Source organism: Zosterops lateralis, assembly GCF_965231275.1.
Source record: "Zosterops lateralis genome assembly, chromosome: 3".
In the NCBI taxonomy this organism is placed as follows: Eukaryota; Metazoa; Chordata; class Aves; order Passeriformes; family Zosteropidae; genus Zosterops; species Zosterops lateralis.
Genome location: NC_139764.1, coordinates 99,662,417 through 99,689,245, shown reverse-complemented (window position 1 = coordinate 99,689,245; position 26,829 = coordinate 99,662,417). Strand labels below are relative to the sequence as shown.

The window sequence follows — 26,829 nt, the reverse complement described above, 5'->3', positions numbered from 1 at the left end:
AGAGAACTGTTGAGACACTTGGATATTCATAAATCTATAGGCCCAGATGGGATCCATCCCAGGGTGACGAGGGAGCTGGCAGATGAGCTTGCAAAGCCACTCTCCATCATTACCAACAGTCCTGGTTCACTGGTGAGGTTCCAGATGACTGGAAGATGGCCAATGTGGCACCCATCCACAAAAAGGGTGGGAAGGAAGATCTTGGTAGTTATAAGCCAGTCAGCCTGACCTCAGTATCCAGTAAGGTTATGGAACAGTTTATACTGAGTGTCATCACGCAGCACCTACAGGATGGCCAGAGTCTCAGCACGGGTTTAGGAGAGGTAGGTCATGTTTGACCAACTTGATTTCCTTTTACAGCCAAGTGACCCACCTGGTGGATGTGGGAAAGGCTGTGGATGTTGTGTACCTGGACTTCAGGAAGGCTTTTGACACTGTCTCCCACATCATACTCCTGGAAAAGCTGGCAGCCCACGGCTTGGACAGGAGCACTCTTTGCTGGGTTAGGAGCTGGCTGCATGGCTGGGCCCAGAGAGAGGTGGTGAACGGTGCTGCATTCAGCTAGCAGCCAGTCACCAGTAGTGTCCCTCAGGGGTCTGTGCTGGGACAAATTCTGAGTCTTTCATTAGTAAATTTGCAGATAACCCTAAGCTGAGAGCATGTATCAATCTGTTGGAAGGGAGGAGGGCTCTGCAGAAACACCTGGAATGGTTGGATGGATGGGCAGAGTCCAATAAGATGAAGTTTATCAGTCCAAGTGCTGAGTCCTGCGTTTTGGCCACAATAACCCCCTGCAGTGTTAGAGGCTGGGGACGGTGTGACTGGACAGTGCCCAGGAGGAAAGGGACCTGGGGGTGCTGGTGACAGCAGCTGAACATGAGCCAGCAGTGTGCCCTGGTAGCCAAGAAGGCCAATGGCATCCTGGCCTGGATCAGGAATGGTGTGGCCAGCAGGAGGAGGGAGGTCATTCTTCCCCTGTACTTGGCACTAGTGAGGCCACACCTCGAGTGCTGTGTCCAGTTCTGGGCCCTCAGTTTAGGAAGGACAGTGAGACTCTTGAGCATGTCTAGAGGAGGCAACAAGGCTGATGAGGGGCTTGGAACACAAGCCCTGTGAGGAACGACTGAGGGAGCTGGGGTTGATTAGCCTGGAGAAAAGGAGACTCGGGTGACCTTACCACTCTCTACAACTCCCTGAAAGGTGGTTGTAGTCAGGTGGGGGTTGGTCTCTTTCTCGAGGCAGCAACTGACAGAACAAGAGGACACAGTCTTAAGCTGTGCCAAGAGAAATATAGGTTGGATATTAGGAAAAAGTTTCTCATGGAAAGAGCAATAAAGTACTGGAATGGTCTGTCTGTCCAGGGAGGTGGTGGAGTCACCATCCCTGGATGTGTTTAAAAAAAGACTGGATATGACACTCAGTGCCATGGTCTGGTTGAGGTGTTAGGGCATGAGTTGGACTCAATGATCTTGAAGGTCTTTTTCAACCTAGTCATTCTGTGAATTGTGTGACTTTTTAAAATCTGAACTATAGAGCTGGACCCTTGGGTACCCACTGTGGTGAAGAATGGGGTTTGCTGTAGGCACTGGTGCAGGAAGAGCAGTGTGGTGCTCAGACTGATCCAGAGAGCTCCACTGAGCCCTGGTGTAACTGAACTGCCCCCACTAGCTCAGCTAGACTTTCTTCACACACATTTGAGCATGCATGTAAAGAAAGATGCAAAGCATGTAAAGAAAACTGTAGCAGAGCAGATATCATTTTCAGTGTTCATGTATTTTCTTTTACAGCATGTCCTTATAGGTGGGTTATATAGTTAATTCATTTTTTTAATAGATGCAGAAAGTGGCTATTCAGAGCATGGGGACAGGATTGTGTTAGAAAGGTGCCAGCAGTTTCTAGTGTAACAGTGTTTCTAGTGTAACATTGAAGTCACATGATAGTGGTTTCTCAGTGCTTCTGCAAATATAGCTGGATGCTTATGACTTCTTTTTATTGATGGTTTTTGGGAGTTCATGTGCAGAGTTGAAAGACAAGGCTTTACCAAGTGATTAGAAATTTGTACACATTTGACAAATCTTTAATGGCTCTAAGTCTTAATGTGGTATGTTGTATCCTAACTTAATCTGTCACGTTTATCATTGTGGTAACATTAATTTTTGTCCTTATTGAAACAATTTCTTATAGCAAACTCTTCCATGTCCGACCAGTCACTCAGACTGATGTGTACAGAGCAGATTCCAAGGAAATTCCTAGGATATTCCAGGTATTCATCAATAAATTAATGTTTCTAGTGTAACAGACATGTCATTTCAGACATTGTCAAAAATATTGTCTAAAGAAATATTTACTAAAAAATCATTGCAAAACCATTCCTAGTGTACTTCTTTAATGTTTGTACTTAGATAATGACTCTGAATTTATATTTGTCATCTAGGAATACTGAGATTATTTTGCTTTTATTCTAGATCCTATATGCTAATGAAGGAGAGAGCAAAAAGGAGCAGGAATTTCCTGTGGAGCCCATGGGAGAGAAGTCAAATTACATTTGTCACAAAGGACATGAGTTTATACCTACTCTTTACCACTTCCCAACCAATTGTGAAGCTTGTATGAAGCCACTGTGGCACATGTTTAAACCTCCTCCTGCTCTGGAATGTCGCCGCTGCCATATCAAATGTCACAAAGATCACATGGATAAAAAAGAGGAGATTATAGCGCCTTGCAAAGGTAAATAGCAAGTATTTGAATATGCAGATGGTGCTGGAGTCACAAGGCATTCTAATAGATCAGAGGATTCTAGTGATGGTCTGACACTAACTAAACATAAAGGTTGGTTTGTCTTTTATTAGTACATGGCCATCAGCTCCTTTCCAAGGGTGTCTCCATGAGGGTCACTCTGCTTTGAGTTCATGGCACATGGCTGTGGTGTGCATGAGCCTGTTGTGTTGTCATCTTTGTGCAGCAGAGTGTGGTGGCTGTAAAGTGTATGTTGTGCTCTGCTGTGGGAAACAACAGTGCTATGGAAGGGGTTACATTTGATGAAGGTTGCTCCTTGCGATTCAACTTTACGTAATTTCTTAGTCTCACCTCTTTCTGTTACTTGTGTTTTCTTCCATGTAAATGTGTATCTTCTGCAGTACTAAGTCATTACTCTCTAAATATAAGGAGGCAGCACTGTCAGCAGCCAGTGAACCTACGGGTTCATTTTGCTTTTGACCTCTCTGGTGATTTCTCTGCATCGAGTATGAGAATATGCTAATCTGACAGCTAATTTTTCATGTGGGGCCGTATTTAGAATAATATCAATATTCATTTTTAATTTTTACATCTTATTACAGTGTACTATGATATTTCTACGGCGAAGAATCTACTACTGTTAGCTAATTCTACGGAAGAACAGCAAAAATGGGTGAGCCGACTGGTGAAAAAAATACCCAAGAAGCCTCCAGCACCAGACCCCTTTGCTCGATCTTCTCCCAGAACTTCCATGAAGGTACAGCCAAACCAGTCCATCAGACGACCAAGTCGACAGCTTCCTCCAAACAAACCAAGGTGACACAAGAGCTGCTATTTAATTTATGGTTCTAAATTTTTTACTACAATTGGTTTCAATTCCTTATTCAAGGTAGAAGGACTCATGCTAATGTCTCATGATTCCTAAAATAATAGTCTTAACAGATTATTCTGATTTGGTAAATTTACTACTGGATCACTTCTAAGGAGCAGAATCCTATGTGCTGTGCTATGGAAGTTGATAGAATTCTGCAGGTAGCATTTATATGATTGCACAGTGCAGAGTTCCTGGGTTTTATTCCAGTTTGTGTTTTTCATCACCTGCAGTATTAGCTTATATTTGCTTCTGTCAGTTCCCAGTGCTAGCAGCCTGTGGAAAGGTTGGAATATTGCAGTATTCCAGTTTAGCAAAGGCTTAACGTTTTTCCCGAGAGAGGTACTTGAGCAGTGCCTAGATAAGATTGCTGTCATTTTTTCTGTGACCAGACTGGCACCAGTATCTCAGCTGGCTGGGTGAGACCTGGGCTGGAGGAGTGGCCAGAGTTACAGTGGGAAATGCAGGGAAGCACACTCTTGCTGTGATGCTGCTATTACCACAAAACATCCTTATGCTATGAAGAGTTAAATCTTAAACAGATACTAGTATTTTAATGGGTGAAAATGCATAGTGGAAGGACTTAGAGTAATTTAATTTCACTTCCCTCCCAACCTTCATACAATCTATTTTTGCCAGTTTAATTTACATATTTGAAAGAAAATCAGACCTCATAATTTGGATTTTAAATTAATAGATTTATTATAATCATGAAGGAAAAAAAGCTTTTAAATCACTTTTTAGGGACCAATTATTGAAGAGTTTCTTTGTTCAAAAAATAACCAAAATATCAGTGATAGGACTGCAAGCATGAATCAAGAAAACATTCATGACAATTTAGGGGACAAGAAGATTACTTTTCCTCTACATACTGTTTACAGTCTATCTTAGTGGTATTACTCTGTTTCTTGCTGTTGACATATGAAGGCATATTATAAATTCTGATTTTTTTTCAATAGCTCTTCTTGGGTGTTCTGCAAATGATTCTTCTCCTTCCAATACCCTTTTTTCAGTCTTGAACTTTTGTACAAAATGCTTTCATAGCACAGTATTTACCATTCTATACTGGTGGGAAAAGGAGGAGGATGAGTATTTTTGTGTGTTAAAGCATGAAATTCTTCAGTTTAAGCTTCAAAGTTAGCCTCACAAATGTACCTAACAGATGAAAAGTGTAGTTCTGTGAGGTCATGTCACCTATTAGCAGACTAATGCAGGTCTGTCAAACCAGTGGAAATGTGTATGGATTTTAACACCTTGAATTAGAAACCACATACTCATAAATAACTGTAATTGCTATGGTAAATTTATATCTCACTGTTGTTTCTATGAGGCTTTTGTGCAAGGGTTTGTAATAATATGTTATAATTAAGTTTCCTTTCTGAACTTTATTAAAAATGACGATGTAGTTGCCAGTTCAATCTAAGACTGAGCAGTGGGCCCTAGCAGTCAGGTAGGCTCTGGGCTGCACCAAGAGGAGCACAGCTGGATGACTAAGGGAAGAGATTATACCCCTCTGTTCACTCCATAATCTGCAGCACAGCACTACCTCCACCTTTGAGCCCCCAAATTCCAGCCAGACACCAACAGACTGGGGAAGGAGCAAGCAGAGGCCACCAGGATGGTCAGAGCAGACACCTGAGGGAGCTGGGCTTGTTGAGCCTGGATGATGGACATGTCCAGGGGCTCCCATAGCAGCCAGCCCCAGCCTGGGGGGAGGGTATCCAAGAGACAGAGCCAGGCTCTTCAGTGCTGCCTGTGAGAAACAAGGGTTCCCTTGATCCAGGAGACACTCCAGCTGGATGGGGGGAAAAGCCAGGGCACAGAGGGAGGCCAATGAGGCTGGACAGACTCCATCCCTGGAGGCTCTCAGCGCCTGACAGGACAAAGCCTGGAGCATCCTGGGCTGGCTTTGCATCTGACATTGCTTTGAGCAGGAGGTTGGGCTAGAAACTTCCTGAGGTCCCTTCCAAGCTGCCTGATCTTAAAAATGCTGTCCCTACTAGGAATTTCACACAATGATGGTTTCTTAATGTTTTCATGGCTGTTTTCTTAATGAGGATTTAAGAAAGGGCAGACCAGTTTTTCATACAGACCATATAATTTCTTCTTAGCCATTTGGTTGGATTGTGCCAAATGGACAATTCCAAATTTAAAAAAAGCCAACTTTTATGTATTTTGCTTTCTAATACATTGTTTAAGTGTAACAGCTATAGTTCTGTAACAAATGAATATTGAGCCTTTTCATATTTATCACATTTAAAGGTTTAAATAGTTTAAAGCCTGAAAATCCAAAATCCCCTGAAACCCATTTTGTTTAAAACATGTGATTAACTGTATTAAACAATGTAACATGTTTATATTGATGCTCTCTTAGGATAAGGTTTCCATGCCTGCATCCTATGCTTGGCATACAACCCTAATTAGGATCCTTCCAGCTGACTGGAGAAATGATTAGGCTGGGTTTCATTTGTTGTAGCTATAGCAGTTGAAAAGTTAGTACTTAAGATATTACAACAGAAAGAGATGAGTGCTTCTAGACAATGATTCACCCCATCCCAAAATAAATGCCTCAGATAAGTAAAATGACTCATTTGCTGACAGGCTTTGCCTTGCTTGCCTTCTTTGTTCTATAGTGACCATACAAGGAGCACAAAGAGGGAGGCCTAAATGACAAGTTGATATATCCTCTTTTTTTGGCACTGCTTAACTTTAAATAACGAGCTACAGAAAAGCTGTATAGTATAATCCACCCTGTATTTGGAATACAGTAAAATCCTGCTATATTCATTTGTACATTCACCTGAAGCTATCTTATTCAATGTTATTTTCAGCACTCAAAATCACTTGATTTTATTGGAAAAACTGTTAGGTTTGCATTATTGTCTGGAAAGGGATAGCAGGAGAGAGTAAAACCTCAGCAAGAACAGCAACAAAACAGAAAGCAGATAATTTTATAAAAGGTACATGTTGTTCTTTCCTACTGAAATTCTAGGGGGAAAAATCAATATGGTAAGTGTTCTATATTGAATGAAATTATTTTTGAGACCAATTTGCAATGAATGCAATATTCTTAACTTACATGAACACTAACTGAATCTTCGTACTCATGACAGGCAAAGGAACAAACCTACCTACCTTGAACAGTCTTTCAATTAAAAAGGTTTAGTGATAGCAAAAGGAATTTTCAAGTCTTTTATAAAAGTGTGACATTCATTAAACATCAAACCCTCCTGTTGCAGATTACTTGATCTGGCATTTAAGGACTGGGATTGGTCCTTTGATGATGTTGATGATATTGATGGTGATGATGATGATGACGATGTTTTTGATTTCTGAAGAAGTATAAGGGGTAAATCTAAATAGAGAGGAATGGATTTGTTTGCCTTTGAATACAGCATGCTATGTTGGATTTTGTTTCTCAAAGCAGAGAAAATACAAGATCTCATTTTTAACAGAAAAATGAGATTCTGTTCATCATATTGAATTTTTAGAGGAGTAATTTTCATTAAAACAAAGTTGTTGCCTTTGTCAATGTTTTTATTTTTCTAATTTTAGATTTTTTTTTTTAATTCATGTCTGCCTGCCTGAAAAAAAAACCCTAAAAGTGCTGTTTTCAGGATCATTGCTCATCTCTAATGCTAATCTCCTAACTTCAGCAGAGAATATTTGAAGGATAAAAGGGAGATGGTAGCAGTTGGATGTTTAGCTGAAATAGACTTATTTACAAACACTTTTCAAACTGACTGGTCTGTGGCTAGCAGACATGAAATCACTGGAGTTCTGCATTTTGCTTTTCTGCCTCTGTTCTGAAGTGAAGTTGACCTGGCTTTCCTTTGCAGTGCTGTGCTTTCTGGATACCTAACCACGCATTTGGGAACTATGTAAACAAGCAGGTTTGCAGCTTCTGTGGTGTGGTTTCCTTGACTGCTTTAGAAAGATCCAGCCATTGCAGTGATCTGATTTGTCCCATGGCTTAATTCTGGTGTACTGCAAATGGCTTTACCTATTTTATAGACATCAGTATCTGATCATTTCACATGTTGATGCAATCTTATATTTACACAGGAAAAAACCCTAAATGTTCAATGCCTAAGAATTATTTTAAAAAGTGAGATGTGTCTCAGCTGTGTAACAGCGGCACTGGGGCTGTTTCTCAGCTGTGAACTGAGGAACCAGCTCCTGCAGGACTTAACTGGCTTAGTGTTTGCAGTAACGAGCATTACGTTAATTAAATATACTCATCTTTGTGTATTAAAAGCTTTCTGGTCACTAATCCTTTAGAAGCAAATATTACACTCTGCATATTGTACTTTACCCTCATGTATTGCAAGGGGGTTTAATTGATTTGGGATTACAATGTGTAAGGAGGTGCTATACTGGATGGATGGAGAGGAAAGGTGCTTCTCACAAGTACAATGATGAACTCAGCTTAAATGAAGACTTTGAAGAGGTGTATTTTTGTCAGATTTACATTTGTTGCATTTACTGACCAAACTTCCTGCTTCTTTTTCAGCTAACTGCTTTCCGTGAATGCAGACACAGTCAAGGTGATAATTTTCTTCCCATTACAGCAAGACTGAAACATATCCCAAAATATATTAAAAATATATATTTTCCTGAGAGATTGTGCTATATATATCAGAGGTTTACATTTTTGCTGCAATATAAATTACTAATCTCTGAGGGTTTTCCTGTATTCTCCCGAGTGACTGATCAGTTGAGGAATGGTTGATAAATAGTCAAAGGATATGTTAGGTAACCTTTTAAACTCTGTTCCACAAAAGCTTTCTTGGCAAGACACATACACTACATTTCATAAAAGGAATCGAGAGGAATGAGTATTGAAATGGAAGAAACTGACTTTTCAGCTTTCATAAAGATGCCACCAGCACGTCTGCAAGTAGAACCGGAGGAAGATCCACCATAGTGATATAGACTGCATCTGTAAGAAGTGACCATTATACTGTGTATATATATTGTACTGTAATACTGCAAGAGGGTTTTAAAAATCTTTCCACTTTATTTTTTTATGCTTATTAATCAGATACCGTTACTTATTGCAGTTGCAACTATGCACTTGTATAAAGCCATAATGTCAAAGTTTATATCATTCATACACATCTATCAGAAGCTGCATGTCAGTGTTCAGCAGCTAGTATAGGTTTGAAGTATATACTAGTTTCAGCTATGTCATCATGGGCAGTCCATTTTTACCTGTCTAATTGCCTTAATTTAAATTTTTTTCAAGTTTTTTTTTGCCCATTCTTTCTATTTAAGGAAAAAGAAAGTTTACCAGCTCTTAGGATGCAGTTTTGCTTTGTGGCAGAAAAAATAGTGCACTATTTTTACACCTAGTAAGTATATCAGTGTCAACCTATTTTGAATGTATATCGACTGGTTTTAAGGGTGGAGAAGTGTTGGTTACAGAAACAATATCTGAGAGCATGGGATTTACCAGACCATCTGCTTGTATATGTAACTGCTCATCCAGCCCTTTTTATAAACCTCAATACTAGTTATTGACTTATATTAACCCTCATTAAGTGCTATGAAACTTCATTTTGCCTTGTTTTTGCATACTCTCCTAGATGTGGGGTGGGTTTTTTTTTCATTTCTGGAAAATAAAAGAATCTGTGACTCTTTTTACATTTCACAACACAATATCTGAGGACTGTCACAAACTTTAAGGAAAGTAAAGCATACTGTAGATGTATTTTAAAGTTTTAATCTGGTTCTCTAGCACATAGCTGTAGGCATAGATAAATATTTCAGTAGTGTGTTTTGAGAACTGATAGCTGGGAAGAAAGGGCCTCAGAGGCACTTAATCTGACTTCTTTTTTAACTTGGAGTTGTACAAAAAATATAATTTATGTGGGCTCATTCATGATGTGTTCATAATTATCCCAGAAAAATGCATGTTTTATACAACTACAGTATGTGATGTTAAACATATTGACAGTAAAAAATGTAGTCTCCTATTTGGTCTCTTTATATATATATATAAATATATATATATATTTAGAATATATATATATATATAAAAAATATTGTGTGGGAGTGCCGTAATTTAAAATATGATCTAACACTTCAATGAAGGAGGACATTTCACTTTAAAATTTTGTTTGTTTGTTTTTGTTTTTTAAAGAGTGTTGAAATGTTTGGAAGGATAGGACCATGTTTTATTTAACACTATCATGAAAGGTGGACTTGGAAACACTGAAATACTGAAATTTAATAAATATATTTACATTTTGTAACCTCTGCTACAGTTCAGCTTAACAAAGCAAGAATGTATTCAGTCTTCTATTTATGCACTCACAAAGCAAAATGTTGTTTGTGAGTTCTTAAATTCAAAACTAAAACTTTCATATCATTTCTGTTAGGTATTATAACCCAGAGCACAGCTACAGTGGTTTTTCCCTGCTTGTTTTGATTTACAGAAGTACGGTATATTTTTAGATAATGCAGATTTGCATAGAGTACAGCATTAAAAATGTATACAGTAAAACTGTTTCCATTCACTGAATGCATAAATATTTTATATATATATAAAAAAAATGTTACATTGTGGGAAGTTCTATCCTTTTCTGAATTGGAGAATATTATATATATATTTTTAAATAAACTATTTGAGTAAGGTAAAATAGTTTCTGAACTTGAGAAGCTGGTAATTGATTGAAATATTTAAATATAAGATAAGTACTGCAGCAGATATGGGAAAGGCAAGAGCTGCTCCAAAGGCAGCCCAGCAAAGCCTGCGTGCGCAGGAAGCGCCAACTCCAAGGGAGCTGTTTGGCAGCTCCTCCACTGCTGGGGCTGGATCCTTTGCACTTTCTCTCCCTGGCTTGCCCTCATTTACTGTGAAGAATCCACAGTGCCCTGCTAAGCCTGACATTTTAGGAAATGTACTATAGTATAGTATTTGCCAGCCCCAGTGTATAAATTCCGTGCTTGTACAAAAGGTCATTAGCTGTATGTACAGCAGCTGTCCTGAGATGATGTTGTGGAGCAACACGGGCTGAGGGGGAGCACTGGGCTCCTGTGCTCTGACTCTGCCTCAGAGCAGAGCTAATCTGGCACAGGTTCCTCAAGGCCAGTGCTCTGAGGTGCATGAACCTCACTTTGTACCCAGGATACAAAAGACAGGGCTGCTCTTCTGTTCTTCTCCCTTATCCTACTGTGAAATGCAAACACCTTTTTAATGCTAGTTCCTGGACATTGTGATGTTTCTTTATTGTCTAGTCATGACTTTTAATATTCTTGAGAGAACTATTCATGAACTAAGGAGTATTTGTCTTGAAAGTCACTGATTTAACTTTTGTTACAGGCTTGTGCTAACCAAACAGAATGTTTTTATGGCCTGAATGACTTACCGATAGAAAATTCTCTCATTGCAAGTCCTTTTGTCTCACAAGAGTAAACAAGTGACATAGCCAAGTTACAGATTAATCTTCTGGAAGAACCAGGGTCAAACTTGGAGCCAGAAGCTCAAGGCACTTGTAGGGAAGTTGCTCCTTAGTTCCCAATCCAAGAGCTCATCAGCACAGAAGGACAAGGCAGACCCCATCCGAATTACCTTCTCAGGTGTCAGAAAGACCTTTCTGCAATAAGATTTCCACTTCTGTCTTAGTTGCGTGCTACAATTCCTGGCATCTTGTGGTCCCTGCCATAGTGCATCCCTCCCAGCATGGCCAGCAATCCAGCACCATGTCTGCTTTTAACCAGACGAAAATTATGGTTGTTCTTGTGCTTCTGAGCATGGCTGATGCTGTAACCAGAAACATGACATAGAATCATAGTATGATGTAGGACTTGGAAACATGCAAGAGGCTCAAGGATCTTAGCAGTGACAGGGGCCAAATTTTAAAACATTGCTGAAATTTCACTGCAAGTGTCTAAATCTCTTACTGCCTCTTGATAACACCGAACCTCCTAAATTTTGACAGGCGTTTAGCAGCTCTCTGAAGGCACCAAGGCCAGGAAAGCTGCCACTGAAATTATGTGCTTTTTCTCTTTAGTTCCTTTTTAGTTTCTAATGTCAAGCGATCATTAGAAATTTGAGCATTTCTGTTTGTAATCTTACAATGCATTGGTTTCTCATCTATCTTTGAGAGAATCAGCCTTGGAAGAGGATGATATATTTTGGTCCCAAGTGCCTTTACCCATCCTGTGCTTGTGAGGTTGTATTTGGGATGCTGCTGTGAAAATGGGAAATTTACATGAAAGCAAACTTCTTACCTGCATTGCTCTAACAAACCCTTAATCACCTCTTTATTCTGTTTTTGAGGCAGAAGAACAAACAGGACAAGGTCCAGTTCAGTGAACTGGAGTATTTCAGTCTCCTCCACATTCCTGGATACTTTGCCTTGACATTCATATTAAAATAATGATTAATTTATTTTTTCACATAGTCATAGAATATATCAAGCTGGAAGGGTCCTTATAAGGATCATCAAGTCCAACTTTCTGCTCCTTGCAGAACTACCTAGTACTAAACCATATGACTAAAAGCATGATCTGGACACTCCTTGACCTCTGACAGGCTTGGTGCCTCTTTCAGTGCATTACAGTTTTTTACAAATTATCATCTCAGCACACAAGACACTTTAAATTGAAAACATTTCTTATTTTTAAAGAAGATCTTCTGAATCATATAGGGTCTGATCAGAATCCCAAGGATCACAGGCTTTGCCTGCTGTTTTGAAGTATCCCTCATGAGGGTAGGAAGGAGTATTCTTTTGAATGTCCACACAGGATGGTGATGGGGTGGTTCTGAAACTACAAATTGTGTTCCATGTTGAAGTTGCCTAAAAAGTGGATAGGTCTATATACTCAGACATTCTCATCTGAGAAATTTGACAACTTTACTGAAATGTGTGTGGCAGAGAAGAACACTCAAAACACATCCAGCCTAGATCTCCCCAGAAGCTACTGCAATGAATGGAAAAGCTGTAACTGTAGAAACATAGCTCTAAGAAGTGGGCATGTAGAGAAAATAATGTGTTGGCATAGGGATGCTAATTACCAGGTCTTATTAAAGAAAATTGGGGTTTGGAATCTCTTCCACTTTGTAGGCAGGAAGCAGTGTTTTATAAAGGTAAGAAAGCCACACTACTACTTGATACTGCAAAGATGAAGCCTTGTATTTGACTGCAGCTGCTTATGCCCCAATAATCTTGTAGAAGCTGCAAGATTAAAGTGATCCTTCAAAATGAAAGTCATGGTGAAAGGTCACAAAATTTCGGTTATAAGTGTATGTAGTCCTGATACCTTTAAGCACTCTGGAAAGACACATCATCACCCTGAAAAGAAAGGGCAGAGTCCAGTAATGTCATGTTCCTGCAGCCCTCACTTGTTGGAAGACCTGCACAGAAATGCTTTCACAGCCAAGACAATGGCATGGGATGCTTCAGTCCTACCACCCTCCCCATTTTAAGGTCTAGGCCTTCAATGTATGGGTCAAAGATGTGTGTCTGCTTCTATGCATAATCTTATATTGTCCCTGAAGGTCTCATACCATGTGTAGTTCTTCTAATTTGTCATTACTGTTTGGGGTGGTTTTTGCCCAGGTGCTCTTGCACCACTTGGTAAACGTGGCTATCCAGCAAGAAGTATACTATGCCTGTGAGATCATGGCCAGTCCTCTTTTCCTTTGGATCACCAACTGCCTAGACTTTGGGCACTGAATTGCCTTCAATATATGCTACTTTTTATTAAAAAGTGAACTAGTAGAATCTCTCTTTGGAGTTACCGGAGATATTAAATCCTTCAATCTTTTTAAGACTGGGAGCTGGGTACCCCATGGTCTGTTCCCTGTTTTGTATTGGCCTTGCACTGAATCTCATTTGAACTGTTCCATTTCTTAGTAGGCTCTTGGAGCAAGTCTTGCAGCTGGGTGCAGGTCTGGCTGCAGCTTCAGGACTTGAATTTGCTTGCTGGATTTCATGGTCTCATGTGTCTGCATGATGTTTTCCAGCATATTAGCATCCCTATGTCCTGGGGGCCAATGAGATTCAGTAGGATCTGTGTAACTTTTAGTCCAATTGGGAGCCATGGTGGGAGGCTCCGCTGCCTGCTCTGTTCTGACCTACAGCAATAGGAGTGGCATTACTGGAAGGTGGACATTTGTGCAAACTTAACCAACAAGGCTGAGAGAGGAAAATACCTTTGAGCTCAGAGAGTCCATGAGGACTATAAGTTGTGCTGACAGTGCATTTCATGGAAAAAAAAATTAAAATCTCACAAGATAAATCAGACTCTTGAAAGACCACGATATACTATATATACTATATACAGAATCTGTATATAGTCAGCTGTTTGAAGGTGAAAGAATTTCTCTCCAGTAAATATTTAAAATATGCTTTACAGAAGCTTAATTTGTGCTTTGTTAAGTCATGATTTACATGACAGAGGCAACACTGAGGCATAGGATGTGTGTTCTTCCATTTATGATTTTCATATAGTGTGAGACTTTGTACTGCTGGTCAAAGCCTTCACATTCCAAAGCAGAAATTTTGTACATTCCAGAGCAGGCATATGCACAGACAACTTTGCGATTATAATAAGGTGGTAAGTAGAATTGATTTTCAGGATGGAGCCATGTTACTAATCAGTTTGAATCAGAATCATCATTAGCCAACTTGTCACATTTTAGGCTGGTGCAGGTTCTGTTCTTTAAATCATTTCCAGAATACTTGACAGATAAAACAAAGTGTCTGCCATCTTAAAGCTGCCTCCCTGTGAGTCAGTGATACACATAATGCACAGAAGTATCTGTTTAGGCTTCTGACAGTTTAAGACAGTTCTAAGATGAAATAAGGAACCAAAACAGGATATGAACAAAATTATGACAATTATTTAAACTGTCCTTCAGGTATTCCAAATTATATTTCATCAGGTCTATGATGTGAAAAGTCTTTTATTTTATCCCTGGCCCAAAGATTGAATTTTTTTTCCAAGATAGAGATAGTTGCCCCAAACTACTTCCAATATAGGATGGAATAGCTGACACCTTTAACTTGAAAATGTCTGTACGTCTGTCTTGCCATTAGGCAGGAAACACCTGAGGTCCATCAGGGCTCAGGTCTGTGAGACTGGCAAGGTCTTGCAATTGGATCCATCACAAGTGATGATCTCTCAGATTCTTACAGTGATGTTCACTGTGGCTCCCAGACACCTGTTTGACCTCAACAGCTGTCATCACAGAGAACTCTGAAGTGTCCTGGAGAACTCTGGCTCAAAATCAAACCAATTAAATTCATTACAAATGAAGAACTTTATAACATCCTATTTTAAGACTTTTTTTCAGCTTCCTCACCTTCAAAAAGTGAGACATCCTTAGACCATTACTAGTGATGAAGATGACATTTTTTGTTCTTCTTCATACATAAATATGAATTTCAATTATGAAAGAATTTGGAAGAGAGTGGAAAAACCAGCCTGAAGAGAATGTGGAGGGAAGTCATTATTATTTATCATCAGGGAAAATACATGGCTGGGAAACTACCTTGTTTCAGTTATCTCCACATCTGTGGAGCTTTTCATTTATAATAGTTCCTTGTGTAGACTCAGCTGTTATTTCCTTTTTTTTTATTTTCCCTCCATTGCATATGTCACTAAATGGATAATGATTGTCTGGTGGAGGAAGAGTAATTTTACCTCATTTAAAGAGGTGAATGAAGGTGTTCTATAAGATGGGAGCCATTTGGCTAATTCTGAATTATTTTCTCCAGAGTCAAACTGCACTAAAATCCAGATCTGCAGTGGTTGGGACATGTCACTGCCTCCCCACCCCACTCCTTTGTCTCCTGTTTCAGCAGATCAGATGAGCAGAGCCCTGATCAGGAGCAGCCACGTGCACAATGTAAGGTAGACAGAGGCTCAAGGTTCAGGCAGGGACAGGGACTCCTGAGCAGTCCAAGCAATAGCATCCCTTGCTGGATTGGAGCAGCACAAGGAAAGACATCTGTGTCTGCTGTGCACAGAATGCCCAGTGTTAGGGAGGCCCATAGGGAGGGGAGAGGATGGGTTTGCATTTGTGTTCAATGTCCTGTTCACTGAGGACAGTCCAGAAAAAATACACTATACATATTTTCCAATGTCCACATCCTTACTGTCCTGCAGCCTGCTGTCTCTGGACTCCCATCCTCATTTTTTTGATAGTAAATCTCATGGTATATTTTCTCTCTCATATAGCTGAAGTGAGCTTCTAGCTTACCTGTTGCCAAATCCAGTCACAGTTCATCCTATCCACTGCTGGAGGTACTTGGGGTTATTCAGTGGACTGGAATTCAGATCTTGTCTTTTCAGACTATGAGACTCAAAGTTTTCAAAAGCCCTGACATGACCCACACTTTGTCAGCCAGGGCAGGACAGGCTGTGTTACCTTGTGAGCAAGTTGTGGACTGGTACAATTAGACACCGAGTGTGTAATTCCACACTCCTGCAGCAATGGAGTTGGATTACTTCCAGCCCTGTGGATAAGAGCTGCTTACTTGCTTACACCTTCTGCCATAAATCCAAGATGCTTTCCCTGCTTCCTTTTGCCCCGCTGCTGCATTGCACAGCAAATGACCTCCTTGTGTCCACCCTGGCACTGGTGAATGACAAGTTTAACAAGATTTATCCTGCCCATGTATTTGTCTAAAGCTGTTGCCTTTAATCCAGCCACTGAGAAGATTATTCTTTACCTACTGGAAAACACAGGGTCTGTGCTTTCGTGGGGCTTGCCTGGAACTTGAATGTGCCTCTGTTTATGAAAGTGAAAGAGTTACTCTCTGAGAGGGGAAAAAATGTGTAAAACTACTTACTGCTACTGATTTTTTTCCATATCTCTTGCAGCTTGAATGAGAACTCAAGGTCCAGCTTTCCAAGTCCACAAAATTACTTTACCTTAAGTTGATTTATTACCTAGCTTTGTTTGTTTTCCTCAGTCTTTTTTTCCCACAGGTTTCTAAGGTGATTTATTCAAAATGTGTTAAGTAACCTATTAAGAACTGTTCTTAAATGCATTTTCAGTATTTTATGATAAAAAACCAACCTGAGGTGCTGATTCTCAAACCAAAAATGGAGCAGCTTCATTTTGCTACAGCATCACTCAGGAGTATGAAAGATGTCAATAACAAGAGAGGGTTTGGATTCCATACAAATCTTTCTCTATCAAGAAAAGGCTTTAATTAAAAAGCAAGTGTGTTTTGTTCATTTTAAGATGCTGAAGCTCTTTAGCATTTGGCAAGTCAATATTCAGCCTGATGCTTCAAGTGTTAAGGTGAAAGCTGCCCATTTATGACCTGTAATGAATATTTCATTTTCTCTCCATATATAGAAACAAACAAAACCTCAAATGCAATGAAAATTAACTGTAAGAATGACACTATCAATCTTGAAGAACAGCATTTATTAATATCACCTGGAAAATGTATCACATGCCACCATTTAGACCACTTCAGATACTTTACATAGCTTTAGGTAAATCAGAATGTTTACAATAATCTTTCAACCAACATAGAAAGATTTATACATTTTATTGGAGCAGTAAAAAAACCTTTATCTTACTTGCTCTCAATAATGTGGGATACACAAATCAATGCCCACTGACACATCTCTTCCCAGCCCTTCCCACTAGAGTATAATGGAGCTGTTTTCTGATGGTGAAGGCCCTGCTCCAATTGTTGTGTGCTCACTGGCAGAAACCTCTGCTTTTGCAGATCCCTTTGCTCCACAGCAGTCACACAATTTAGAATGTGAAGAAAACCTGCCTCAAATGTAGTTAATGCAGTCTTCCCATAAGTTTTCAAGGGTGTTGGGATCAAGGGTGCCTTGGTTTTTACATGCCAATCAACAGAATACTGTAAGAACTCTTTGGAAATGTTATATCTTTTAATTTTGGGGAATGTAATGAAAAATGAAGGCAAGCTATATGATTAATGTAACTTTTGGTTGTGAAGGCAGTACTTCCAAAATCAAAATCCTCTGTTAATTGTTGTCAAGAATATCCTTTCCCCTTTTACTCTTAAGTACTACAAATTGATAAGAATTTCTAAAGTAAAAGTTTGAGTGAAATCTATGTTCTTCAACACACTTTTAGCACTGACAGGCCAAAAACCCATTAACCACAGCAGTATCACCAAAACCTGACAACCATGGGAGATCAGTCTGCTGAGATGCATCAAGGTGCACGTCACTGTCAGTATGGATGGTGTTTGGGAATTCTGGGTATTGCTCCAGGAACTTCTGCTTGAACAGCATTTTTAACTGTTGGTCACAGTTTCATTAATTCCTGTACATTCCAGTCCCTGCTGTTCCCTAAACAGTATGTTCAGTGAATGAGAGCTCAGGTTGAAAAGGAATTCATAGTTGAGTTTTTGCTCTTATCTGATAAAAACTGGGTATACTGAAGAAAGTGACTATGGGTATCCTGTATCAGCTGTATAAATTGTACTATTTAAGTGTTGCATGTAAGTGCTGCAATCCCAACTGGATTTGTGACTTAGTAAAAGACATTTAGACCCTTATTCTGGATCGGGCCTTGACTCAGATTTTCTTCATCCTAAAACACAGACAGTTAATGTTGAACTAATTGAGTTGCTTGCAAGAAGAAAACAAACATCTGTTGTGGTTTTTCAGTCTTGCAGCAGAAGGACGAGTCAGTATGCTGGTGCAAAATCGATCATGTATAATTGAAGAAAATTGCTTTTATGTAACCAGAAAGTACTGAAGTGATACCAGATATATATACATCTAATTATGAAATACCTTGTAGTAAAAAAATTCAGAGAAAATGTGGTATCAGTGAAACTTGTCTGGAATGACCAATAAAAATATGCTGCTTAAAGTATCTTATCAGAATTATTTCTAAGAAAAAGTAAACATGAATGTACTATACTGTAAGTTCCTAAGTACTGTAAATACTATAAGTATGCTAAAGGGTAAATAATAGAGAAAGAGAGGTTCCTCAATCTTTGAGGAATTCTTAAATTCTTTAGGCTTAATTATATTTTTTTCATGGTATGATATGTGTGCTGATGAGTGTCTTCTAATCAGTCTTTATAGTCTTCCTGTAGTGCAGGACTGTGGCTGTGACCCAAATATTGAGAATGAGCATGATTATGAAACGGATGAGAACTAAAAGAAAAAAAAATTGTAAGCATAAATTGAAAGAATCAACTGCTGTTACAACACTGGTTTGTAAACTTTTGCTGGTGTCAGACAGGCTGGTTCACATTCTGAAACTGTTTTCAGCAATTAGTTTCAATTACCACGTTCAGGAACCCACACATTCTGAGCATGAACCCAAGAGAAAACAGCATTTAGCATTTATCGCTTTCAAAGACAGCTCAAAATTATATACTACAGTACCTTTAATTCTTTTGTAACCAGGAGAATAGTGCAAGCATGAGAAGCCTCATATAAATTTATATGTACACCAAAAGTTAAATTCAGCATCACAGCTCACGTCCTTTATAGCTGCACGTGTTATTTATAATAAAGGAGCTATTCCACTGCCATCTCTTAAGTTAGACTTAGAGAAGAGAGCAAATACTTGTATCTGTCAGATTTTAGTGACAGAAAATCTGACAACTGACAAAAAAGCAGTTTTTTCAGTACCTGGGTTAACTCACCTTTAAAAACTGTAACACCATAGTACCTCTACCTGTGAGAAGGTATTTAAAGTATAGGTATGTCTGATGTCCCTTTGGTAGGTGGAACATTCACAGAAACATACACAAAACTTTGGTTCAGAACTATGTGATATCTAACTCCTTTATACCTGTGGATGTGTTCAGTGATGCAACTTAATTGGAAACATTTTCCATTAGAGCAGCACAGCATCAATGTTTGCTGCTGGCCCTTCCATGTTCCAAAGTGAGTAGTGCTGTATTTTAAACAGCAGCTTTACCCAGAGCCAGTTCTGCTTTCCTGATGTTTCCTCCCTCCCTGCAGTGAACCTTCCCCTCAGTGTAAATGTGTAGCTGTGGGTGACTCCTGAATAATCCCTGCCTGAGCATTTTGGCAAACCTTTGCCTGGTGACCCAGTTAACTGCACAGCCCCACAAACTCCTTACTTTGGCAAAGAAAAAGCAGCAAGCATGGGGATAGAAATGTGGGCCAGAAATGGGACTTCCTTTTCCAGTGAAAGACCCAGCTGAAATGCTTGCAAAGCTACAGCTTTATTGGACTGCAGAGGCTGCTTTAAAATTACAAAATCCATTCAAATGATGTTTATGATGAAATAGTTTTGAACAAGAACAAGGAGCTACCAGAAGAAGTACAAAGGGATTGTTACTGTTCTTGCCTCTACCAAGTCTTGATTTTGAACAATTTACTGAAAAATTTGTACACTCCCTAGCTCTTGCAGTTTCCCCAGGATGGTAAGAAGCTTTTAAATAAATTTTCTTTATATTTTGCTGCAGATTATATATTCAAAGTCAGTTTATTTGAGTTTCTTACCAGCCTACCATTTAATTTTTAGCCTGCCATAAGCCTTCTGAATGTTGGACCTAAAACTGTTCACATACTAAGCTGAATTTTAGTTTTCTAGAAGGATTTTTTTAATTCACGGAGCTGTCAATAAGCGAGTTAAATACTTATTACTTGAAAATCTCATTCAATTACCACAGGTTTTTTTAAGTTGTATTTTACTACCTTTATTTATTAAAATAGTCAATATTTTTAATACTTTATTCTGCTATTTTCAGAATTAATTTTTTAGTGCTTTTACCTTTTTTTAAAAAAAAAGTCTTTTGGACCAGTCGCACCACATGACAAGCATTAGCAGTTTTCTGGCTTTTTTTCCTCTTGATGTCTTTGCTTGATTTGTAATCCTGTGTAACTCCTGCCCTCACAAAGCTAACCTATCACATTCATGGTTTGTTCTTGTGAGACCTTATAGGTGTTTTACAAAACAACTAAAAACTACTGTGGCACCTGTTCCCTTGGAAAGGCAGAGAATTCCACACTTCGCTCACCTGCAAGATCATTTGTAGTCATTACAGTTGTAAGAATTCTTGCTGTAAATTGAACAAATTCTGATTAGTGGAACACATAGGACACATTTATACCTACAAAAATAGGAAATATCTATTTTTCAACAGAAGATAATCTTGCATGAAAATACATACTGTACACATTCCCACTTTTAGTGTGTCCACTCTTCACTGTTTTAGCTTCAGAGATCAAGCTCTGAAAGTTGACTGACAATGTATCAAGGGTCTTTTTTAATGATAAAATCACAGATATAATTAGAATTTTTATATCTATCATGCTAGATTGGATGTGATCAGTTTACTGCTTTTCTTTCTGTTCAGCCCCTCCTTTGGTAGCTGATAGTGAGCTACACCCACAGTTGAGTTAGCATGACTTAACCATTGGGAATGTTCATGAGTGTGCCTTCAGGCTTTGCAAATACAAGGAATTCAGCTTCCATTCCCACAAGGAACCTACATGTTCATTATTTCACACTTGCAGAAGAGTAAAAGCATTTACAGAGTTTACTGTCATTCACCAAACACACAACAACTTCTAATTACTGACTTTTTTTATGTAGAAATAGATCCAGCATCACTGGTTGATGAGTTTTATAGTGAGAATATTTTAAACAAGTTTTATGAAGATGAGAAAGGCACTTCTGACAAACAGCTGTACAATTGTTCATGCAGACCACTGGGGAATTGCCACGGGAACTCCACAAATGACTGTTCGTAAATTCTGTCAATAGATGTAATTAAAAGTAGCCACAGAGTTAAAGGTATTTAGCATTAAGTGTGTATTTATTTGTAGACAGCTTTTCAAAATTAGCATTGTCTGATTGTATACCTGAAATTTTAGCATCTTTTCATGCTGGATCACTAGTAACTTTATTAAATTGTAGAACATGGAAAAAAATTCCTCATAAACACAGCCTTTCAGTTATTTTAATTCAGGTTCCCTTGGCCATAGTCACACTTTAAGTCATTGTTTTTTTTCATTGGTGTCAAAGATAAAACTTGTTTTCAAAAGACTGTGAGTCCCAGGCGTCAGCACTGAGACAAACTAAGGCAAGATCTTTACCTACTATGATAAAAGATCTATGAAAAGAGGCATTAGGAGGACTCAGTACTTCACACCAAGCCCTCTGTAGCTTACCTGCACAGGTGTACACAGACATGCCCCAGGTCAGGGCGCTCGCTTGTCCGGAATCTTTGGTCTGCCAGAGATGCTGCAGCTGAACCACCTTACTGGCTGCACTGATAAACGTGCACATATTCTGAAAAGCAGGTGAAAAAGAGAGAACCTCTGCCTCTGTCATGGTATTATCTGAATAGGAGTAGCTTTTTCATTTAGGAAAAGAAGAAAAAATTGACACTCTCCCAGTATTTGGCAACTCAAGCACTTCAGCTTCTTAGTAAGGAACAGTGAAGCAAAAACTGGAAATTGCCAGAAACCAGGGACTCATTTCTGAGGTACTGCCCAGCAAGAGGTTCAAAGAGCACATTTGCTACTGTTGGCAAATGCTTGAAAGAGGCAAATATAATAAAAAGCAAAGAAGCAAAAAAAGCTTCTCAACCTGCTCCATAAAACTGTTTATAAAAGTCAGCTAAAATGAGACTGACATAGTCTAAACAGCAAGGTTGATTCAGACCATCTGTTACCATTATGTCTGGCAAACCAAACCATAAAGGAATGACAAAACTGACAAGAATGTGTGGAAAATTAGTCCAATTGGAGGGAAAAAATAGTAACATGAATGCACTATTCACTCAGCCCCCCTTTTAAAGTGGATTTTGCAAAGACAGCAGGTAGAGAGGACTCCACACAGGCCTTTGTGCCCATGCCTGGATTTCTGCTGCAAGTAAGGATTAGCATAGGGCTTGACAACTTTTCTCCCCATTTGTACCATCTTTTGCATTAGCAGATCCAGTTGATCCCAATTACATTTTTACTTTCTCTCTCCTGTTAAGAAAAGACTGTCTTTAACCTTTGTAGGTATTATCAGATGATATTTTTCTTGCAAAACTGTACGACAAAAAGCGAAAAAAGAAATACGTCACAGTATCTGTTTCAAACACTTTAATGCTCTATTCTCTTCCTCATGTTAAAGGTTTATTGGTTGGGATTATGACATTAGGGCTAACGTGGCAGTAGAATTTCACCATTTTAAGTATTTGCTAGTTTTAATTAAGGCACCACCAAGTAACAACTTATCTCAGAACATGTCTTTTTTCCCCCATAGATTCTCAATTTTCAGTGCTGTTTTCCAGCTACTCACAGAAGAAAGAACCAGTATCTGAAAACTGGTTGGTTATTCTGAAAGCTAACCTAAATGATGAATTATTCCAAGGACACATATATATAGAGGAGAGTCCACTAACAAATACTTCCAGAAAAAAAAAGTAATTTTATATGAAGATCTAATTTCAGATAATCGTGTAGCACTTACCATGGCCAGGTCTATTATCCACTTCTGCAGTGTTAGCATGTACCAGCTCCCCCAATATCTTATATTACGTTAAGTTTCATAGCACTGAAAATTATAGGATACAAAGTTCCCCAAACTGCCTGAGGAATAGAATTTTTTAAAACATCTGGAAATAATCTTATTGAAACTTTTTAACAGACTATACAATCCAGATAAAACATATTAAGAACTAGTTGAAACACTAAGTGTTCCTATTTTTCACACTGTCTTTGGTCAAATAGTGTCTGGAGTTTCTCAAAACCTGCTCCAAAGCACAAGGTTTGAGATTTAAACCCAAGTCCTATTAAGAAAAAAAACGAACACTGCTGTCTTCACTGTAGTAAGTACAACCTGCATGGGTAGGAATAAATTTAAAAAAAAATTCTGTTGTTTCTACTCTGCATCCCTGTAGAAAAGACGTAAATTAAGTATTTAGTTTACTCTATCAGTTGGGAGCCTTCTAAAGCAGAGCAAACATATAAAGCTTATTTCCAGTAGAAGTTTTACTGTGATCCCAGAAATCAGCATGTGAATGTGGAATGCATGTTGAGAGGTGCCTGAGAATGATTTACAATAGTAGCACACAAGAAATGATGACACAGCTGCTATGCAAAGAACTACCAAACAAGCCACATAAACCAAACCTCCCAGATTTCAAAGGATACATGAGTGCATAGAACAAAGCCCGTCTTGCTTTTCCACTGAAATGCATAATACAGTAAATGAGAATGACATCTGCAATAAACAAGAGATGACTCTTTACAAAAATGACTGAAGGGGCCCAAACACAATCCTAGACAGTTCCACTGGGCATGAGGTCTGTGGAAACTCCTTTCTTACACCTTTTGTCTCTCAAATGTGATTGATGACCAAAACACTGCAAGCTCCAAAACGAAGCTTTTCTTAAGTGTCTGGAGTGTTTAGTATGTTCAGTATGTTTAGTATGTTTAGTATGACTCCTCCCATGTGGAGGCACCAGACAAAAGGATGAGTTTACACCGTGACTCTGTGTAATAATTAGGTCTTTCTCCTCTGGCTGACCATCCCTTACAATGACATTTAAAAGAATTCAGTTTTATATGAGATGTTAATTCCCCCTTCCCCCCAACTCCAGCATCAGCGGAGCACTGTACCTACATGCAGAGACTTGGAGTGCTGAATGAGCCCCATTTCATTTCCAAAACATGGCTTACAAAAATTACCTTGTGCAATGATGATGGGATACTCCAGGTATGTCTCCAGGGGGTAACCATAATAGATCTGGTACCTCAGAAACACAAGGTAGCTGAACAGAGAGATGCAAAACAATATGACTGCACAGAGGGACACAACAATGCCTTCACAACTTTTATACTGTTTTGGTGGTGCCAAAAGGCTCCAGGTAAGTGTAGCCCTTGCTGTCAAATTGTCAAACACAGACACACAGAGCAAGCCTGATCATTCTGTTACCCTCGGTGCCCACACTTCTCACTGAGGTCTTCATGTCACAGTCTGTAAGGCATAATTTTATTAACTCTAACTGGTGAGAAAGAAATAAAGGCTTCCAGACCTAGGAGATGCCTTCTCTCTGCAAAAGCCTTGGCAACTTTAGGATAACTCTGATTTCTTTATTTATGTCTGTAGTTCAATTTATACATTGAGCAAGTTTTATAGGGGCAGAAAAAGTCTTCCAAGCTGTCTAGACTATACTGTCATGAGACTGCCCAGTGCAGCTCTACTGGTCAGACCAAAAGTCTGTTTCTGTGTGCACCAAACAATGGCAGTCTTCCTTCCTGCCGTTCCACAACGCAGTACCTAAAAGGAGCTGAACTTTTACAATGTTTCCTGTACTTCCAACCCTCCTGCAAGTCGGGGTTATATAGAAAATTCAAAGCTGTATAGAAAACAGAAAGGCCCCAGGGCAGTTTTACATAAGAAAAAAATTATGGTTTCTGGTGTAGAAAAATGGCAGAAGGAACAACCTGCCTCGTAAGAAACTGGCTTTTACAGCATTCAGAATTTAAATATCTGAACTTCCTAGAAGTGCTATTTGATACAGAGCCAAATCAGACTCCTAACCACCAGCACCATGTTTCTCCTGTGTGACCATGTGCCACTCCTCTGCCTCTATGTTGATTTCACAGAACCAGCCCAGCTTGTACTGGTAGTCACACAGGTCCCTGCAGCTGGATTCAAAGTCTTTAAAGGTAGAAGGATAAAAAGTCTACTAAATATATAGTCACAATAAATACTTCAAAGACGACAGAACCTGTAGTTGTGTGGGCACCGTGGTTCTCACAGAGGTGCTGTCCAGTTTCTCCATGCTCATCTCAAACATTACTTACAAAGCCTCTTTAATGCACACCAACGCGCACGGATGATTAAAGCGCTGTCCCCGCTTTTGGCTGGGGCTGTGGGGTCAGCAATCTCTGCTGGAACTCCAGTTTGCCCCATTACTCTGAGTTAAGGGTACACAGCAGCAGCCCGGGCTGGGCGCTGCACAGAGGCGGGCGGGGAGCGGCCGCTGAGAGGCGTCTGTAACCCTGAGCTGCCCCGGCCTGGAGACACGGCACAGGCACCTTCAGAAACACCACGCCGTTTTCGTGAGGGGATTTTCTGACTCAAACCCCTTTCCCAGCTGGGCGGGGGAGCTGGAGCCCCGGGGATGTGCTGCTCCCCTCGGCCTCGGCCCGGGCAGCGCGGGGCCCTCGGGGATCCCTCACTCCACCCGCACCTGAACCGCGCACACCGAGGGCATTTATTCCTCCCTTCATACAATCCTCTTTAAGCAAGATTTAATAAGCCTAGCCCATGTAAGCTCATTACAGGCTCACAAAGTCTTTGGAGTTTGACACGGCTTGTAAGTTTCTTAAGGAATTATTTGAGTCTCAGTGATTGGGGCGAGGGAAGCCTGTGTGAGGGCACAGCCCCTGCCCCACAGGGCACTCCACAGCCACACCACGGGCTGACACTCTGTGCAGCGGCTGCACCCAGCGACGTGCCTGCTCCGGCATGGTCTGAGGCGAGTGAAAAAAGCCGAGTTTCCCTTTAAATGTCAACGCGGGATCACTGAAACAGGAAGTTCCTTCCCGAGAGGCGCTGTGGGGCCGGTCCGGGGCTGCGGACGGGGCGATGGCACCGAGGAGCGGGGTGTGCTCGCCGCCCCCCGGGCCGCCCCCAGCTCCCCTCACGCCTGTCCTGAGCCGCGGAGGGAGGAATTAATAATAATAACCCCTGGCTGCCGCAGCAGCCCTGGGCCCCGCACCCCCGGCCGGGGGTCCCGCCGCCTTACCCGGCCAGCTCCAGCAGGAGGCTGCTCAGGCTGAGTCCCCACGCCGAGCCGGCCCTCAGCACCGCCACCAGCTGCGGCAGCTTGATCACGGCACACACGGCCCAGGTTGTCAAGTGCACCAGGTCCAGCAGCCCCGGCGCCATCCCGCTGCGGCGGCACGGGACGGGAAACCCGCGGGACGGGAAACCCGCGGGGCGGCGGGCGGGGTGTGGTGGGACGGCGGCGCCGGGGCGGCCCTCACGGAGCGCCCGGGACTCCCGCACCGCCCGGGGCGGCCCTCACGGAGCCCTCGGGGCACCCGCACCGCCCGGGGCTCGGGGCGAGGAGAGCCGGGCCCGGCGGGAGGGGCAGTGCCGCGGTCCCCCCACCCCGGTGCCGGACCCCGCGGTGACCGGTGGGACACCCGCCCGGCCCCGGGCCGCCCGCCGGGGCCTCCGCACCTCTGACTCCCTCGGTGACCGGGCCCAGAACCGCTCCGCTCCGGGGTCAGGGTGTAACAGAGTCCTGGAGTGACTC

General features: G+C 40.7%; 2 protein-coding genes across 4 annotated transcripts in view; one reads left to right on the top strand and one right to left on the bottom strand.

Moving 5' to 3' along the window:
* Nucleotides 1-18,120, top strand: part of ROCK2 (Rho associated coiled-coil containing protein kinase 2) — a 103,840-nt gene extending 85,720 nt beyond the window's left edge. For 2 of the 3 annotated variants that reach the window (XM_083857386.1, XM_083857385.1), the window contains 4 exons: nt 2,185-2,263; nt 2,466-2,727; nt 3,339-3,552; nt 8,121-18,120. In XM_083857386.1, the coding sequence (XP_083713512.1) occupies nt 2,185-2,263; nt 2,466-2,727; nt 3,339-3,552; nt 8,121-8,124 (559 nt within the window). In that variant the 3' untranslated portion in view covers nt 8,125-18,120. Of the gene's footprint in view, nt 1-2,184; nt 2,264-2,465; nt 2,728-3,338; nt 3,553-6,846 lie in introns of all 3 variants that reach the window. The other variant, XM_083857387.1, reaches the window with a different exon arrangement.
* SLC66A3 (solute carrier family 66 member 3) lies at nt 16,989-26,542 on the bottom strand. Its single transcript, XM_083857388.1, has 7 exons — nt 26,314-26,542; nt 24,245-24,327; nt 23,708-23,777; nt 23,025-23,082; nt 21,731-21,851; nt 20,575-20,616; nt 16,989-18,730 (listed from the first exon to the last, which is right to left on the bottom strand). Exons 1-7 carry the CDS (start codon nt 26,454-26,456, stop codon nt 18,642-18,644), a joined length of 606 nt encoding a protein of 201 aa, XP_083713514.1. The 5' UTR covers nt 26,457-26,542; the 3' UTR covers nt 16,989-18,641.
* Between the last annotated feature and the right edge of the window lie 287 nt (nt 26,543-26,829).

What these genes read in the sequence shown, in the direction of transcription:
- SLC66A3 (XM_083857388.1), bottom strand. Translation starts at nt 26,456, where the DNA reads ATGGCGCCGGGGCTGCTGGACCTGGTGCACTTGACAACCTGGGCCGTG. An exon ending in CTCCTGCTGGAGCTGGCCGG is followed by an intron (nt 24,328 to 26,313) that starts GTAAGGCGGCGG and finishes CTCTCTGTTCAG; the next exon opens with CTACCTTGTGTTTCTGAGGT. An exon ending in GACTACAAATGATCTTGCAG is followed by an intron (nt 18,731 to 20,574) that starts GTGAGCGAAGTG and finishes TTTTTCTTTTAG; the next exon opens with TTCTCATCCGTTTCATAATC.